This window comes from Thunnus thynnus, chromosome 19 (genome assembly GCF_963924715.1).
Source record: "Thunnus thynnus chromosome 19, fThuThy2.1, whole genome shotgun sequence".
In the NCBI taxonomy this organism is placed as follows: Eukaryota; Metazoa; Chordata; class Actinopteri; order Scombriformes; family Scombridae; genus Thunnus; species Thunnus thynnus.
The window spans coordinates 18,287,470-18,306,542 of NC_089535.1; the positions used below are offsets into that span (position 1 = coordinate 18,287,470).

The 19,073-nt window shown below is 43.5% G+C and overlaps 1 protein-coding gene across 1 annotated transcript in view; it reads right to left on the minus strand.

Moving 5' to 3' along the window:
- Window positions 1-17,412, minus strand: part of bcr (BCR activator of RhoGEF and GTPase) — a 91,248-nt gene extending 73,836 nt beyond the window's left edge. The window contains exons 1-2 of the mRNA XM_067574518.1: window positions 17,055-17,412; window positions 14,936-16,839 (exon numbers count right to left, since the gene is read on the minus strand). Coding sequence (XP_067430619.1) covers window positions 14,936-16,559 — 1,624 coding nt within the window. The 5' untranslated portion in view covers window positions 16,560-16,839; window positions 17,055-17,412. The remainder of the gene's footprint in view (window positions 1-14,935; window positions 16,840-17,054) is intronic.
- Window positions 17,413-19,073: the final 1,661 nt, after the last annotated feature.

The window sequence follows — 19,073 nt, forward strand, 5'->3', positions numbered from 1 at the left end:
AAACTTTCATCTAAAACTGCTCTGGGACAATTCTGGCATATGTGTTAGAATGTAAAAAGCCTGTGGATTTTACTTTAGAACAGGGGGTTTTCATAGTCTGAGACTGTGGGCCTCCCTTCAGACAAAGCTTGGAAAAAATCCCCCCTTAGTTTACTTGTTTAGTTTTGCTCAATTCCTGGATGCCTATGGGATCATGATTATGTTATCTGATCCCATAGACACTCAACAATTGAGCCAAGATATATAGCCTGATATTGCTGTTTGACATACTACAGACCACACCAAATACATAAAAAAGGTCTGTCTGAAGGCATTTGTTAGTTTCTAATGCTGGGAAAGTGGGAAAAACAGTAAAATTCCCCAAAACTACTGTATCTCTTAACCAAATCACACACATCTAGGCTATTCTATGTGATCTCCTTTTGATAACTAATGTAATAACCTAATGTAATATTTAATAGTAATAGTAATATTTTTCACTTGCACTCACTGAGCCTCCCCTGAAACTGTTTGGAGCCCCCCTGCAGAGGCTCCTACTTTAAAAACCTCTGCTTTAGAAGGTAAAAAGTCAGCGTTACATGTTGATGAGATGTTTCTGCTGCAGGATCGGACCATGCTGTCCTGCTGAGCAGCTCTGGGGGAGAAAGTCAGCATTTCTCAGCTTGCTTACCTACATTTCCATTGTACTGTAGATATCGCTTTACCCATCAGATTAGGGTGTGTGCAACTGTGCATACATGTGCACTTTTGCGTGAGTGTGAATGAGGGTGTGTAGACATAGTAGGCTGACTGCAGTGCTAATGTGACCCACTAGGGTTGTGGCTCACAAGGTGGGGAGGTGGGGAGTTGGGAATATGACACCCTGTGACAGTCAGTTTCTAGTTTTGCAACAAGTGGGCTGCACCATCAATAATTGATGACAAAGAAAGGCATTAGGGAGGGAGGCAGACTGCTGAGTGCATACGTGCAAACATGCCCTTTCATCAAAATTCACTTAGTGGTTATGTACTCAGCTCTACATGTATATGAGATGGTAAGTTTGTATCTAAATATCCGTATAGGATTTTGTGTATTCATATGGGGGAGGCAGAGGAGAAGTGATACAATAGAGACATACAGTACAATACAGAGCAGTAATTACAAATGTTTACTTTGGGGAAATGTGTACATTACTAAAATATTCATGGGTATAGACGAGGGGGCTGCCAGCTGCAGTCTCAAGTTTAATATCTAAAACCTTCCTCAGGCTTTATAACATTGGACAGTCCACACACACAAAGCAAATTCAACAAGGCAAGAAACTGTATGTTCTCCTTAAAGACGTGACAGAGAAAATACTTCTTCAGTTGTCACTCCGAGCCAATCACTACAGCTTTGCCCTGAGCGTGCTCTGCCATTTATAGGTCCATAAAGTGGGCCAAATGAGAGAGAGCTGCAGTGACAATGACACAGGAAGATATGTAAAACTGGAGCACTCAAGAGAAAGAAAAAACGGGGAAACGGAGCTGACAAAGAATGAGAGAAAGAAGCAGAAAACAGAGAAAAAAGCTTCATAAAATGAGACTGTTTTGACCATGTGGACACCATGTGGACACTACACAGGAAGCTCCAAATCCCACAACAAAGCAGCACATGCGGAATCACTTCATATTCTCTTCCTCCTACATTCAGAAATTGCTCGCTCAGTTTTTTTCTGTTAGGTTTAAAGCAATGTAAGGTGAACCAAGTTCCCTGCCAACTGTAGAGTTTATTTGTTTAAAGTGTTTTTGACATTTTACATACCAGAGAGTCAAAGGCTTTTGCCCAGTGCCCTTGGTGACATTTTTGATGTGTTAGTAACATAAGCATGTGCTTGTGTTTCAGTCAAATTGCCCCAATTTGGCTTTTAGCCATTTTAGACAAAGAATCAGCCAAGAGCAAACATCACACGCCTTCAGCATGGCCTTGCTATCTTGCAGTCAGGGTTATTTGCACAAGCTTTCTGTTGAAGACTTACAGATTGCAGGACTAACCAGAAAATTGCATAACTCTGACACAACAGGTAACTAAGCAGGGTCATTTTAAGCCATGTTGAGCCTCTGCACCATTTGAAAGTTATGTACATTATTTGTAACTTGACAACGTTTGTGTTTTTAAGTGCTTTGCTGGGGGTGCAGGTTGAGCTGGAAAAGCCAGAGAGTTGGATTTCTCATCTCCATTTTGCTCCCGGGTAGGTACGTAGGAGGAGAATCAGACTGAGAGCTGCTGGCTTGGATTCTGCCGCCTGTCAGAGGAGAAGAGGGGCTAACAATGGACTGAAAGAGACAGACAGAAAGGGACAATACAGCTGGGAGATAAAAGGCTTTTAAATGTCTGACTTGACTGTGAAAGGACTCGGAATCGCGCATTTAATGACAGATTTTTGCAGATTAGTGATTTCCATTCACATTTCTTTTCAAACTACAAGATCACATTCAGATTTTACCAGAACTGAGTTACAATTGTGATATAATCATGATTGCTTCAGACTGGTCTGACCCTGAACTGAGCGGCGACAAATTAAAATCCTGCAGATAACGTTTGCCAACTTGTCTGCCGTGATGCGTCTTGTATTTTGCAGCCTATCCATGAACCTGAAAATCAGTTGTCATGGGCAAATTGGGCTTAAAATCAGCATTTATGCTGTACAGTATGATCCAGGCTGAACAACACTGAGTGAAAGAGGCAGACATAGACAGAGAAATGGTCAGGGGGAGGATAGAGAAAGGGATATTAAGTGACATAAAAGAGATATCACAGAAGGAGGGATGTTACCAAAGGGCATTCAGGGAAGAGATGGAGGAAGGGGAGGAGGGGCAGATCGCAATATGAAATCTGATCTTCCCCGGGAGCCTACAGTTATCCGCTCCCTCTGCAACTAGCGGCTCGACAAATAACAGACAATAAAGGCAGTCAGAGGCAGAGAGATGAGATGAATGAAAATGAAACTTCTCTTCAAATCTGGCAAAATGTTTTTCCGTGCTTTCTGACATTTAACAAATGTCTCTTCTGCTCTTTCTCAAAATCGATCTGGCTTACAGCGCTGTCCCGCCTCCTCCCTCCGTTTGTGCACCCATCCTCCAAACATCTACAGTATGTATCCTGCATCCATATGCATGTACTGGTGCCTTCAATTGGGGTCCTATTTACCATTTTTACTCCTCTTTTTCTTGAAAGTCTGTTCCATACATTTTCCAGGAAACATACAAGGCGCTTAATCGTTTTCACTGACCCTTGCTGTCATTCGCTCCCTCACAAAAGTGCCATTTTTAAACTGAGTACTACACAAAAAGTGTGGAAATGTATCGACTCATTAGCCGAAGAGTGACAAAAGATGCCTTGTGATGGACAAATGCATGGACAGTGTGGCTCTTCTTCACTCCAGCTGTTTCCTCTGGCTGTGGTCCACAACACTCGCCGGAGAGAAATAGCTGGCTGCACCTCTAATCAACAGCCAGCCACTTTACTCATTAGTTTGATAATGTGTTATTTTTACAGCATAGCTACCTCTGCAGTCTCCTTCTTGCAACCTCTCTACCTCTGTGTGTCTCTCTCCAACTCACTCACACAGCAGGTCGGCTCCCTCAAACCTCACAACCACACACACCTCCACCTCTAATAGCCCGGGCAGCTCTTAACAACTGCCATTTATTGAGCAAACCCATCTAGCTGCCCAGTGCAAACACAGTCCAATAACAAAGAGCCTGAGGGAAGGGAAGGAGACGGACACACACATTCACAGAAAGAGAGAGGAGGGAGGCCTTGAATGAGTGTAAAAGTAAAGGTAGAAGAAGGAGTGGCTGGCTGTAATGAGTTCTTTGTTGTGTGTGTGTGTGTGTGTGTCGGCTCTTCTTGCTTCTCCACTGCATCCAAGCTAGGGTTGAGTTCCAATAGTTAGTTCCCTTTTAGAGCTGGTAGTGCTAAAATACCCAGATTCACTAAGCTCCAACACTTTACAAATCACTCAGGTAGCACAGGACTTTTATTCTTGGCAAGCTTGAGACCATCACTTTTTCCAATTAAATAATAAACGCCACCAGCAGCAGATAACATCAGCTGTAGCTAATTAAGGTTTATGCTGTATGTTACTTGCAAAGAGGCCAACTTTTTGTTGTCTGATTAATGTGCTCTTTGCAAGCTGCAAGATCACTTTTTTTTAAAGAAAGAAAGACATCTGCATCTTGTGTTCCACTTTATAATGATAAGTGGACTATGTGTTTTTGGAGTTAAACAAGACCAACAGAGCAGTGAGTCTTCTCAAATGGAAGGATCTACCTGGATCTCCACGTTAAACTTTTGTACATATCATATCAATAATTCAAGCTCGTCAATTTAATAGTTCTGAATCAGGCTCTCCAGTATATTGAGCAAAAAGCTTGTGAAAAATATATCTAAAAGTTAGCAGACCACACTTGTAATTTCAATAAGTCATACATATATTTATTGAACATTTCATATCCTCTGCTGCTAATCTCGTTTTCAGACTGTTGCAGTACAGGTAGTGAATTTTAATTAGGCCGCAAATCTGTATTTCAGCCGATCCAGCCAACAAAGGAGACTGAGCTTTAGTTACTTACAAATGTTGAAAGCAAAGTGGATTGGATAAGAAATACAAAAGGATTTGATTCAGATGCAATAAAATGTTACTGAACCCAAACCATAGTCATAATCAAAATGCAAAGTATGTGCTTGTCTAAAAGAAACAGAGACAGGGAGTCTGAAAGAGTATATGTGTGCATGCCTCCTGTCTAACAGAGGCCAGGAGGACAAGGTGTATCATCCATTAGCTCTTCATCATCTGCTGCTCCAAAAAGCTAATAAGGTCTGAAGCGCTTCCTCCCTCTTCTCCAGCTTTTCAGCTTTGCTGTGGAAATGACTTCAGGCGTTTTTCTGTCCCTGCAGGAGCACACTGATGACTCCTGTGCTTCTTTTCTAGCAAAAAAAAAAAAACTAAAAACAGAGGCAGTCCGCACACTGGATATTACAAGCTCCGACATACTTAATAAGGCAATGTTTTGACCATCAAGGTCTCCGTAAGGATTTTGTCCTGCATCTGTACCTGACTCACTATACATCTCTGCTTCTTTTCTAGAAGCCGGGTACATTGAAAGGTCATATAAATATTAAGTTTTTCCAACATTTTCATTAAAATCAAGGCACAGAACGAACGCAAAACAAGCTAGAAGTGGTCACCCAAAGACACTTTTAATCAGCTGATCAATAACAAGATATCATCTGTATGTTTTTGAAATTTAATTATATGACAAAAATAATAATTAGATTGTCAATTAGACACTTCTCTACACTGTACACCTGTAAGGTCATGTGCATGATGTGTCTTATGATTTGCGTCCATGATGCTCTCAATATCTTACTCTTTTGAGTGATGCTTACTTCCAAGCAATTGGGGGGAAAGGAGCCAAAAAAACAGCTGAATTTCAAGGACATTCAAGAACAACCAGGACATGGGATACTACATCCTACGTATAGCTTAACCCTTGGAGATCCACAATCCTATACTGACAGTAATCTGAGGTTAACACCATTTAAATTAACTAAACCCATTATCACAAATCATAAGCTTTTACCTGTCTGTTCACACACAGACACATTATGGACAGACAGTATAAAGAAACACAGACATGTATACATAGAAAAATAGCTGGAGGTAAAGGAGAAAACAAAAAGACCGAGACTAAGAGAATCCATGTTGCAGGCTCAGGGGAATCGCCAGTCTATACTGCTCTGTAACAAGAAGGCCTGCTGCTGACATTTGGCATTGATTGTGTTGTTTTATGGGCATTCATCAGTTAAACCCCTATTGGACAATTACAGAGAGAGCCTGTATGCTCCTTCAGGGGGGGTCATGACTTTGATCTCTTCCTGCTTTTCCCCTCGCTCGAAAACCCACAGAAACAAAGATGGAAAGGTGATGCACCTCTAATTGGCTCCAAGCAAAGGAAACTAGAAGCAGCTGTTTGAATGGAGCAAAGATGGAGAGAATGAGATAGAGGGAGGAAGGAGGAGGAAGAGGAAGGATGAAGTGAAAGAGGAGAGAAAAAGAAGGAATGAGGTGGGAAATAAGAAAGTGAATGCCTCATTAAATAAAGGAAAAGCTCCATTTGATACACGTTACTTGGAAAAGCCTGGAATATCTGTGTACTGTAGAGCAGGAGTAATCAGTCTAAATGTCTATACAGTTTTTGGGCTTAGGGAACTATCATTTCTGTATAACCTGATGCTATTTTGTCAACTTCATATGTGCAAACAAGTTAGTTTAACATAGATACATGCCAGCACTGGCTTGTGAGTGATGACAATCCTGTGAGTAATATATGGGACATCATGCATTAGTGCTACATTGAGTGCAGTGTGGTGTGTTACGTGAGGGAGAGGAAAAAAATAGTGGTAATCTGATTGTTAGCCAGTTTCTAATTCCCAGACTAAAGAGTGGAGATTAAGGTTTACATGTTTGCATGACTAGACAGATTTCTGTTGCCCTCTAATCCGGAGAAGAATATCACTAGACTTTCTATTGTATGTGTGTGAGACACATGTGCCACGAGACTAATGTCAATTAGAGTTCATGCTAAGAGAGAATGTTTAAAATATTACAATAATTTAATTAACCGACCTCCCTAAATCCAAACTGCAGCCCAAATCCATCCCTTGCTTTTGTCTTTATCTGCATCCCACATTCATAACTGAAGCAGCCCTCACTGGGATTGACCTCAGTGAAGTTCATCGTAGTTTGCAATGTGTATTCCTCACATATTTTGTATAAATTTGCCTCTTTTAGTACCTTTTGATGTATTTCTGCAGTATGTGTCAAGGTTGTTTTTTCACCTTCTCTTGGGGCTAGGATCATGTCTGAAAATACGGCTGTCAAAACCTGAAGACTTGTTATGTTGACACAAAGTTTTTATTCAGACAGCAGCAATATGAGCCGTGGTATATGTTTAATTTACATTTCAGTGATAAAGAGCACTCCAGCAAAAGTTGGGAGACTCACAAGAGACAGAGATATCCTGACCTTTAGTCACTAATATGGGTCAAAAGATCCAAAAACACTGGAGCCTACACTTCCCATGATGCAGTTTGATAGCATCTTTGGGTAGACCCACCTGACTGGTTAACACCCACATCTTTCAACATCCACACCCCCCCCCCACCACCCAAAAAATTTGTAGTCTGCAACCCCAAGCTGAGGTATTCATGTGATGTGACATGAGTCATTTTCTCAGACTTGACAAAGCTCCTCCAGAGCCACCGAAGACATTATACAACTGTTTTCACAAGCTCTGCGGTACTCCCTGTGACTAGTAAAATAGGTGGAGTGCCCCTTTAAAGTCTAGACTATCTGCACAGCTCTGGGGGGCCTTCTGGGTCATTCGAATATTAATTTTCATAGTCACCATTTTGCCTTGTGGTCTCAACCTGAAACCATAAAACAGATTTTTCTTTCCGTCCCACCCCCTAGCCTTAACCCAGTCCCCTGGCTGTGATTAACGACCCGTGCAGCTAACCTAGGATACGCAGAAAACCAGAGAACACACACACATACCAGCAAGCACTTGCACAATGAGGCCAAAGGCCTGTGGTGAGTGGTTAGTGGTGGACGTTAACTAGCACAGTTTCCCTGCACTGTGGCCAATCCAGTTGACAAGCTCAGCGACTGTGACAACGCGGGCCATGTTACAGGGAGCCAAGATGGCGGCTGTTCAAAAGGACATGCATGGGGAGAAACAAGTCACCAGTATTCATTCAGGGATTTTCCAAGTTTTTTTTGTTTTTTTTTTTCTTACAAGAGCTGTCGGTCACTAGAGGAAAGATTGTGGTTGGATGCTTGGCATAGGAAATATACAAGCACACACACAAAGGAGGAGAAATAAACAGAAGCAAGGAAATGTACCCATTGGAGGGCTGCGAGTTTGTGTTGATGTGTTTTTGTGTCTGCATGTCTGTCAGCAGTGTACAGTGATGATCATCCAAACTGCTTCCCTTCACCCTAACGTAGGCTGGATGTCCAATATTCTCCCTACAGGCCTTTAAGTAATGGACAGTGGACACACTCACACAAACACTCAACGTCTTTAACACGTTTTTTTTCCACGAATATCAAACACACACACACACACAGAGGTCCGCGGTCAAGTGTCGGACTGAAACTGGCGGCTCCGGTCCCACAAAACCAAGCCAGGCAGTTTGACTCTCACTGGAGAGCTTTTGGAGCTGCTCCACCCTTCGGTGCCCGCTGCCAACCGAGCAACGCCACGCAAGCCTCGTTGCCAGGCTGGACTTCAAGAAACACGGGCTGCAACACCACGAGAGAAACTACACACACTAACGTGTTTACATTTGAATTATTTCGATAATTTGTTTTTTTGCATGCTTGCAAGGAACTTTTGCAATATGACCACATAGTTAAGAAGTTTTATTTGTGTGGTGACACAATTATTTGACCACTGAAAGTTGTATTATATATTTTCTGGTCATGCTGAAGTCAATAAACTGAATACCAACAAAGTAATCTTGTTGCAAGGGGCATGATGCCATTTTATATCAAGCCTTGTGCAAAATTAAACACTATACACGGCAGTATTACTCTATGTGTCTTTACATTGTCCAGTGTGGCACACAGGTATACATGGAGCACTACTGTCCTGTGATCTGCATTGGTGATAGAAAGCGTGTTACATAAAGGTTAAAAACCATTACAGTTGATCTCACATAGAATGCAGTTAAACGTCTTTATATAAAAGACTCAAGTGCATCAGCAATATTGCAAACAAGCCGACTAACTCAATTTTAGAATGAGTAAACAGGCTTTTAAACCAACATTCACTTTTTCACAGAGAGGAAGTTTTCTTCCTCCATAACTGATCCCAACAAAGGGAACAAAGAGACCGTTTTGTGCCTGCATAATTGGTCCGAGCAGGTTGCACCAGCCCAATGAAAGGCTGAGCTGAGCACCCAGCTGGCAAGAAAGGCAGATCCGCTTCCCCTCCACCCTCCACCTCTTCTTATCCTCCCATGCTTCTCTCCTCTCCTTTCCACCTCTCAGGGCCCAACTGTAAGCCTGCAGCTCCTGTGTGCCGGCTGAGGTAACCGAGGCTTTCACTGCCAAGCTCACTCGACAGCACAGACTGAACAAGCCTTTTTAAGACCTGCAGTTACTCCCCCCTCCTCCCTCAGTGTGAAAAGGAGGTCATTGTGCCACGCCGGACTACTGTAAAGCATGCAGGGTTGGTCAGAGTTACCATTGACAAAATATCTCTCAGTATCTCGTGAGCCGCCTCTACCCATCATTCCTTTTCATCTTCTGCCCCCCCCCCCCCACCTTCCCTCACACATACACACGGAGATACATGCTGTGAATCACATGCAAAGGACACAGCTGCACACAAAGGCTCAGAGAGGAAGAATCATACACAGCCTCAGATCCTCTCTGGCTGCCTGCTCACACTCTGGCATCGCCGCGACAGTCTGTCATCTACACTGATCGCCCGCTTGTTACAGGATTTACGTTTGCTGAGAAAATCCACTAAGACAGACAGAGTGTATACACACACACACACACACACACACACACACACACACACACACACACACATAAGCAACACTCTCAACTCTGATTTTCTAGGAAGCAAGTGCAAGTGCGTTTCATTTCATCATGTTAAACAACAAATATATTTAGAAAAGTACTCGGAAACACACACAGAGTGGATCTGCTGACATCATTAGATTGAAGTGGGGAGGTCATTCAGGGTCACCAAGTTCGTTCCTCAGCAACTGTTTTTCATCTTTTCCAACACATACATACCATGACACACCTGTTCTTCCCAGTAAGCTGTGTTTTGGTAATTTGCGGAAAAAGAAATACAGGTTAAAACTGGGCTAAATATGATTAAAAAGTGAAATTCTTTTTAGATTTTGAAGTGTTGCTTCAACAACATATTTCAATGTGAAGCATGATTGGGTTGCACCAGCTGTTTGTAAATCAATGACTACAAATGTGCATAATGTCCTTCTGAAGTTCTTGCTACTAACTACTTACAAACCAGTGATTTACCAAACTGAGTTGCAGCTTTAAAACTTATGGAACGTCTTAGCTCCTAAAAACTTTTGTAATGTGTAAATCAGTTGCTAGAAATATCTGTAGCTCTGTCAAATCAACTATGCAAAAAGGAAGTCATTGTAGCATAACAAACTGTAACATAACTTTCAAAAAGAACAGTTTTACTGGAGCCGACAATATCTTAAACTAAACTGGGGGAATATGTGTGTTTTTAGAGTTTGTAGCATTCATGAAGTTTAGAATGAGGGAGAATGGGGAGATATCAGATTAGGCTAACCTAGCTAACCGTATTAGGGCATTATTATGGATCCCACTGCTTTTCTTGGCAAGACACACCAAGCGTAGCATTCAAGCACAAGGATTGGCCACCGCAGAACGGATAGACATGTTTCCAATGTCCGCCGTTTGAAATGCAGTTTTGGGACGTTTTGGACCATCCAAAAATAAAAAGAATCAAAGGGCAGCCCGATGCGGTGTCAGTACTAGGAGCTGAGGCGAGAGAGGCCGGTGCAAACCTAAAACCACTGACAGCTACTTTCCGTTAATTTATCTCCAGCAGGAGGAGACAGCAAAGAGAGAAAATGAGAGAGAGAGAGTCGGTGTGTTGTGCTAATTCTTGTCTCATTTGTGGTCTGATAAACAGTAATTTCATCACATTAAGTGTCTCATATTGTTATTTTCCAAGCTACACATAAGTCAGCCTCTATGCTTGACTCAAACTGTTAACTCATAGTTCTTTCGAATTTACATTTCTCATTATTCAACACCAGACACCCACTGAACATACAGTTAGGAGACAGCAAGCTAGCGGCGCGAGCATGGACGCCTGGCTAATCTTAGCACTCAAATGCTACGCAGGACGTGTGTTGCCAAGAAAAGCAGTGGGATCCATAATAACACGGTATTAGGTCATTTAGCCTAACGTTATTGGTTTAACGTTTTGTAATTTGAGGCAAGTTATATTTGTGAAATGTAATTTAAAATCTTCCCTGTTTATATAATTATTAAAAAGCTTTTTTATCAATTGTCAGGTGTGTTGATAATTACTCCATATTTTCTCTTTTACTCCTCACACTAGGTGGGTCATATTAGCAAGCTCACACTAGTTTTGTCAGTTGGTTCAGTTAGCTACGCAACAGTTATACCTGGAACTTAGTAGAGATAAATATTTTGTGACAACTTATCTATATGTTAGAACTAGTTTGTGTGGAGCAACGCATTTTAGTTTCATGATGTGTAAATCTCTGCTTAGTTAACACTTAAAGCTAGAAAAAGTTTGAATGTACGAAGAGCTGGTGCAACTGGCTACAGGTATGCTATTGAAACAATGGCTATATGTAACCTTAGCATCTAAAAAAACAACAAATTTAGCTGTTTTAACCAAGACCCCATTTAATTCATTTTAATTAAAAGTCTTACATTTAACTTGCTGATACATGTAGACACCCTGATAATTAGACTAGAGAGGTCAGAGAGAGGGGGGAGTACCTGCCTAAAAATACAACCGCTGACAGGACTCTGCTAAGGGAGTTGAAGCTTGTGGACAATAAAACCATTGAAGCTTTCTCAGGCCTGTCCTGCTTTGGCACCCCCACCCTCAAGAGACACAAACCCACAGGTATTCACAGGTTTACGAGTAGATTTCACTTCAAATGAATCAATGGAAAAAGCGCATGCCATTTTCAGTTAACACCCATTTCATTAAAGAAGGTAGTGAAAGTTCCCTTTATTCAATGAACCAACCTCACTAACTTCCTAAGCCTCCCAAGATGAAAGCTGTATAATTTAAACCATTCACCAAATCTGATATTTCTCCTACTTTTCCCAACAGTCCTATGTGTGAGCAACATTTTGATTGTTCTATTGTTTTTATTTATCCATTTTCTGGACAGACTCTAACCTTTTGTCCCTTTTTCTTTTCTATTTTAAAGGATTACTTGCAAAAGAAATGAAAAATTGAGGCATGGTGACGTGAAAGAGACTTGTCAGTCGTGTAACACAGCATGAATGATCAAATGCTTAATGTAACAATGCTGCACTCATGTTTGCTCAACAGAGTTCAAAAATGAAATGTTGGCAGCTGAAGGTTTTGCCTCCAAACACGTTTTGCTACTATTTATGAGCCTGGCTTTAACTTGCCAGGCGTCTCCGCTTTCCCACTGAATGACTCGAGGGAAATATCTTTTTTAAATCTTTCATTCTCTGTTTTCTATCATAGTCACAAAGACCTGCTCATCTCTGCTCAGCATGCAGATCATCCTTTCATCCTGAAAACTCCCTCCATTAAATAAACAGAACACACCATGAAGCAATTACTACTGTCATTGGCATGCAGAGGAGAGGAGAGGAAGACGAAGAGGAAGAGAAGAGGTCAAAACAAATCACAATAGATCAGAACAGCACTGGAACATGAGACAGTGGCGTCTCCAGACTCAGGTCAGCCACTGGCAGGAAACATCCCTCTGCTGCGACTTAGTCTGAACATTATCTCAAGCTGCAACGCAGGGACACATACATGCACACCTATTTCTGAAGGCAGAGAGGCCTCAAGGTATAAGAGTAAACATCAAGAGTGTGTGTGTGTGTGTGTCTTTGTGTGTGAGCCGGAGTCTGTGGTGTTTCTGTTACGCAACAGGAGAGTTCTTCCCATCTGTGCCTCTCTGCAGCCCCCGCATCCCTGACCAATGAAGCGAGAAACGACAGCTCTGCCTTGCACTCTGCCTGCCTCAGTCTTCCTCACAACACTGTCCAACTCTTCATTATTACCATCATCAGCCGCCCACCGAAAACACTTACTTCCTCTACTATCCTCTCTGTTCTAGCCCAAAAACAATACTGTACTCATTATCATCACCTTCTCTGTCAACATCACGCCTGTCTGCCCCTCAGTTTAAACCCCAAATAGAAAACAAGACCACTCTGCAGGGTGTATCTCACCAACATTTCACTTCTTATGCTCATATTCCAGATTATCCCACTAAATGCATCGCCGTCTGCAACACATCCCCCATCCTCCATCTCCGTCCATGCTCTTCCGGCTACCCTAACTCCCCACAGGGCTCATTGTTGTGGAAAAGATGTTAAAACAAAGAGAGCAGACAGTGTAGCCATAATCCCAAACATAGCAGCTGGGGAATTAGCTAGCCATTTGCTGAGTCCCTGCTCTCTGGGTTTGCGATGTTAGCGTTGTTCTAAATGTTTGTCTATTACTTATCACCAGGGAAGCGGTGGTAATTAAGAGGGAGGATGTCCCTTTTCAGATTCACTTTCACTGCAAATATGTCTGAGATGCTTTTCCGTACAGGATGTGATCCTGTACTTCGACCATTGCATCCTGTCTGGAAAAACATTTTAGTTGATTCCACCGAGGCCACTGTGTCAGTGGCTCTATTCAAATAAATGAATTATAGATGCACAGAGGCCTATCCTCCATCCAGGATATTTAGGCAATGAGCGGCATCAGGTTTCAGACAGTAATGCTACCCAGAATGATGACAGTAATGTCTTCAGTATCGAATCATATTTTAAAAAATCATAATTTTAATGTTATTAGGCATTTGCATTACTTAAATTAACTATAATGTTTTTGTGGCTGGTACATAAGCGAAAGACGACTTCTGTGCACAACTTCTTTTCTGCTTTCATATCTTCCCTCTCTTTATCTTTCTCTCTGTTTCCCTCCCTTTCACTATCTACCTGGCTACCTCTTTCTCTCGTTCCCCTTCATCCTGGCACTTGAGCAGGGATGAGATGCCAGCGCCCTGCTGCCTGTCTGGTCCAGCGGGGCGCCAGTCCCAAATCTGTTACAATACAGAGGGCCACTAAAACATGATCACTTCCACAGCAGAAAAACAACAGAGAAACAACACACCAAAATGTGCACAACTGCAGCTAACCACACCTTGGTAAACAACACTCCATGCCTAAAAATTGTGTCAAATATTTGAACTACCTGAGCAGTGTTTGGTTTTACTTCTTGTGAGCTGGCACAGCCTTTACAATGGAAACTTAACTGGGGAGTAGTTAACTAAGCCCTCCTAATGTGCTCCTCGAAGCAACACACTCCGCTGTTGTTGTGCTTCAACCTGGCAGCTGAGATAGCCGGTGCCCGTGTCTTTAGCTTCAGGCTGCACATCTATCTGCTAACCGTTGTTCTATTACAGGTGCCATTGCTCCAAGGCTGCAATTTCGTGGTTAGGGATACTGCGGCTAATTGTTTGGAGAGATTAGAGCGGGTTTCTTTTGTCCTGATCTTTGCTAAAAGCTGGTGAAAAGTTTCAACTTGAGGATCAGGGGAATTGTCTGTTACTTTGTCAGAAAGACAGACAGGCAGACAGATCCCTGTGATTGGAATTCCATACTCTGACTCCGCAGGAGTCGTCTGAGAAAGACCTGCAGTTTCAAGCCAGACTGACCGCATTTCTTCACCCAGCCATCTGACTTATTCCAGGAATAAGCAGAGGTGGATCTTTCATCTGTCTCCCACACAAGGCCATCCAAAGGACACACAGTCCTGTGTGTTTGCGTGCACGCACACATGCACACACACACACACGCTCGCGCTCATACTATCAGTCACATCAACACTTGGCTGCTTTGTGGTTTCAAAAGGGAAATTCATATGACGTGAAGAGGAGTCTAAAAATGCACAAGAATGGATGCCAACATAATTCCTGGATGAGTAAATAACACTCATTCACTCAGGCTTTCATTCATTTTTCCTTTCGCTTCATACAACCAAGCATACTCAGTTTCTGTGTGGGCTCTGAAATGTCCTTTGCACTCCAGCCCACCAGCTCTCCACCACAATAAAGCTTACATACAGCAGCCACCACTCACCTAGGTGGTCTCCATGGAAACTGTTGTCATGTGATGTTCTCCCATGGGGCACAAGGTCATGATGGGCAGCAGGTGGCCAGATTTGACCAGTCTTGCGAACACTCACAATAGTGGCCTCAGACATGACCACATGACCTCCCTGCTGCCGGTGGTGACGCTTCTGGGACTGCGGCGTCGGAGGGCTGCTGCTGTCGAAGGAGTGCTGGGAGTTCTGGGAGTTCTGGGAAGGCGAACGGCTCTTCTCCCTGAAGGGCCGGCGGAAGGCCGTGGTGGGGCTGGGTGAGACATGGCTGGACTGGCCTGAGGAGAAGTCCTCCTCACTGGACGTCAGGTTCTCGTTGGAGCTGCAGTCTGGCGTGTAGCCACCGCCTCCACCAACGTCTTCAAAGCTCCCTGGGGAGTAGGAACGGCGTGGCCAGGTGAGGAGGTGGTCATCACCTCCCCCATGGTCTCTCATTGTGACTCCACTACCACCCCCACCACCGCCTCTCCCATCTCCAACGCCACCTTCACCCATCATCACCCCTCCGACATAGACACTGGAATACGCCTGGAACTCTGATGGCTGCCAAGGCGGGGGTGGAGGTTTGCCCCCGTTTGCCCTTCCTGAATGACGCTGGTTGGGATCTCCATCTTCATATTCTGCATCATAACCACAGGTGCTCTCGGTGGAGCGCCCTCTATACACTGGCCTGGCACGGAGCTCCCCCGCCACCGTTGCCAGGTTACCTGGGAGGGAGTGCAGGGATCTCTTTCGCTCCATCTGCATTGCCTGGCTGCCCAGGGTGCTGATCTTGTCAGAAACGTCGCGGTCGTTGACCCTGACCAGACCCCTCTCATGGTGGAATTCCATGTTGGTGTAGAACGGCGGTGGTGGCAGGGGTTTCTCCTGGCCCTTAGCTACATCACCCGCAGAGTGAGAGTTGGCCCGTTTGATCCTCTCAAAGTTGGACCTAAGAGCTGCCACACCAAGTCCCATTCCCAGCTTGTCCTTGGGGTCAGTGGGCAGTTCTTTGTCAGGGGGTGGAAGGTTGGGTCTGCGGGGCGAGACAGTGATGCCCCCTCTCTGCTTGGATGGCGAAAGGCCATCCAGGTTGTCACAGGACGTCGACTCAGCCTGCTGGGGTACATCAAAGGCTGACTCCAGGCCGTCTCCGTGGGAGGCTGACTTCCTGGCAGGCGGAGGCCTGGGTTTGGACCTGCCGGTTCCGTCTCCAAGGGGCTGATAACGGCTCCTGTCTCCAACGCCCCCACTTACACTAGCATAACCTCCACCACATCCTCCCATTACTACTCCAACTCCACCAGTCTCCTGCATATGTGGCTGCTGGGACTGGGACTCTGCACCCTGTGGGGCTGCAGGATCCACCCCCTCATTCAGGGGGGTCTTCCTGAAACCCCACCGCTGCTTGTCATAGCTCTTCCTCTCTTTGGCCAGGAGGGTCTGCAAGTAGATCATGCGGAAGCGCTCCTTGTTCACCTCCTGCTCTAGGCGTCTGATGGACGCTTTACACTTCTCCAGCTCCTGCTCGATGCCACCTACCGACCGAAGCTCCATCTTGGGGGGCTCTGACTCTGGGAACTGTGCTTTCCACGCCTCAATGAATCCCACCGGCTCCACCATATTGTGCCTAATTTATTTCAGCGACCAACCCTGGTTCACACACAGGGGGAGAATGCTGCCGAGGGCGCACAGTTTGTCCCTTTCTAGTCCAGTTCACCACAGTCTTTATCAACAACAAAGGGCCCCAACAATCGGAAAACAGTGAGTGTTTACAACAGGCCTTTAGGTAACCCGTTCAGAAACACACAGTCTAATTGCTGACACTTGTCGTGGGTTGCGCAGTCGCAACAATACATCCCATTCTGAACAAGAGAAACCGGCTGTTCAGTCAGAGGACTAGCTGGGAATAAGTGAGACATAAAAAGGAATAAAATGTTATAATTGAGCTCGTTTTTCTCATGCATTATTCCAGAAAAGGCCACTTTCAGATTCAGAAGAATAAAAATTTTTTAAAAAAAATCTCAGCCTACAATGACAGCATCTGTCTTCGTGGGGTGATCTGGCTCCCAGGGAGGGGGAAAAAAGAAGTGTTTTAATCCTCCTCGGTTTACTCACTGTCTGTGTCTAGCAGTCAAGGTTTGTACGTGGTAGCTGGTACTTTCACTCTTGCCCATTCATACGGCAGTAATCCCAGGTACTGCTGCTGCTGCTGCTGCTGCTGCTCCGGACCAAGCGCCTTTGTACCAGCAGCGCTCAAGGAGAATGGATAAAAAGCGCAAAACACAAGCGACGGCACCATCTGAGTTTCTCAGAGGACGTGATTAAGCTGGTAGGATCCGGTAGAAGTAAACGATTTGTTTCGTTATCCCATTTTTTCCCCACGGCGCGTATAAGGTATTGTTGTTTTTTTTATGTTCTTTTCCAGATTTCTCCCGTTTCTTCGGCCGTGATGGTGCGGCTGTGTGCGCTCCCATCTCAGGCCAGCAACACTGGAGGGGCTGCAAGAATGGGAGGGACCAGAGTGACAGTGATCCTGCTGGTTAAAGAGACAGAGCAAGGATGCAGTCACCCCTCACCTGAATATTGGTCAGGGTTTCTTTCTTTTTTCTTTCTTATTGAACTGTTCAAACTTATTTTCATACTTAAAGTTTGAATGTTTTACAAGAGCAGCCACGGGCTTATATATTATACCATATTCCTTTAATGTAAGCCAACAAGAGCTTGTTAAAACTGGGAAAACATGACACAAATGGCTTTTTAAAATTTTTTTCTGAGGTTGTATAACTACTTGTGCACTGCCAGCCAGCTACATATAACCTACTAATCATACTGACTCTTACTGAAGCATTCAGCCCTAACATATCCTCCAAAACGTCTTAAGTCACAGTAGTCTACCACACCCTTTACTAACAATTATTATAATAGATTAGTATAATATTAGAGTTAATAGAGTTATTGTCAGCATATTACTCCTTCTTGGCCCCTTTAAAAGCTAGTGGCTATACCTTTCAGACAGGTGCTACATATCATGCTCTTGGCATCTTTAACCCAACGCTGCCACCCAGTGGAGAAATGTTATATATCATCTACTGCAGATTTTAGTAGTTTACAGACACCAATTTCACCACTTTAAAGGTGAATCTTTTAAGATCTCAGTGTAGAGCATTTCTAAACTGTTAGACCAGTGGTAGAGGTTTGTTTTTAATCCTATAAACGACTGTAATCGTGGAAACAGATCAATGACCGTGCAAGAAGAATCACTCACTTCTGTTGAAGTCAATGAAATGAAGGAAATGACACACTTCAAATACTATATTTTTTTATTTACCTGAAACCACAATCTCAGTAATGCATGTACAATCATTATTAGTCTTCAATAATGATCGTCTTTTTACATATGGTTAATATTGTTCTTCGACTAGGTGTCACTGAGAGGGCTGCACAGGCCCCCTCACATTAGATCACAGTTTTACAGCAGTTGATAAAGATACATGATTAATAAGAATAAGAATAATAATGCAGAGGCAATAAGAAAACAGGAGAACACTGTTGTATTGCAGAATTATCAGTATGAGTCCGTTGTCCTTCCTTACTGTAAAAGGACTTATTCACCAGAGAGTAAATGGATAAGTGGTTGGCCTATAGTAGTTAACAAAAGGGCAAAGTTTAAGTAAAAAAAAAAAAAATCAAACTCAAGTAGAGCAGTCAAGTTCAGCATGAGTCATTTCTCCACATCTAATATTGTGCAAATTACCCAAACCGTTACAATAAAAACAGTGATTTCCCCCAATATCTATGTTATATCCATCTTAAAACCGTCATATGTCATTTGATTATTATACATTAGAATCTATAAATACAAATCGCAAAGCCTACATACAGCTGAAACGCATGCATGATATTTGTACACTGATGTACAGCTAAGACCAATCAACCCAGTGTTTTTCAAAGATTCTCTACGTGACGAGCTACCATGAAAGTCGGAAACAAGTTCTTCATGCAAGAAGGAACGTCGAGGGTGTTGAACTTCCCTGCACACAAAATTGGAATAGTGTCATGTTGATATAGCATCTGCACACAGAGGTATAAGTGTGTTAAAGTGTGTGTGTGTAGTGGTGGTGGTGGCGTGTTGTG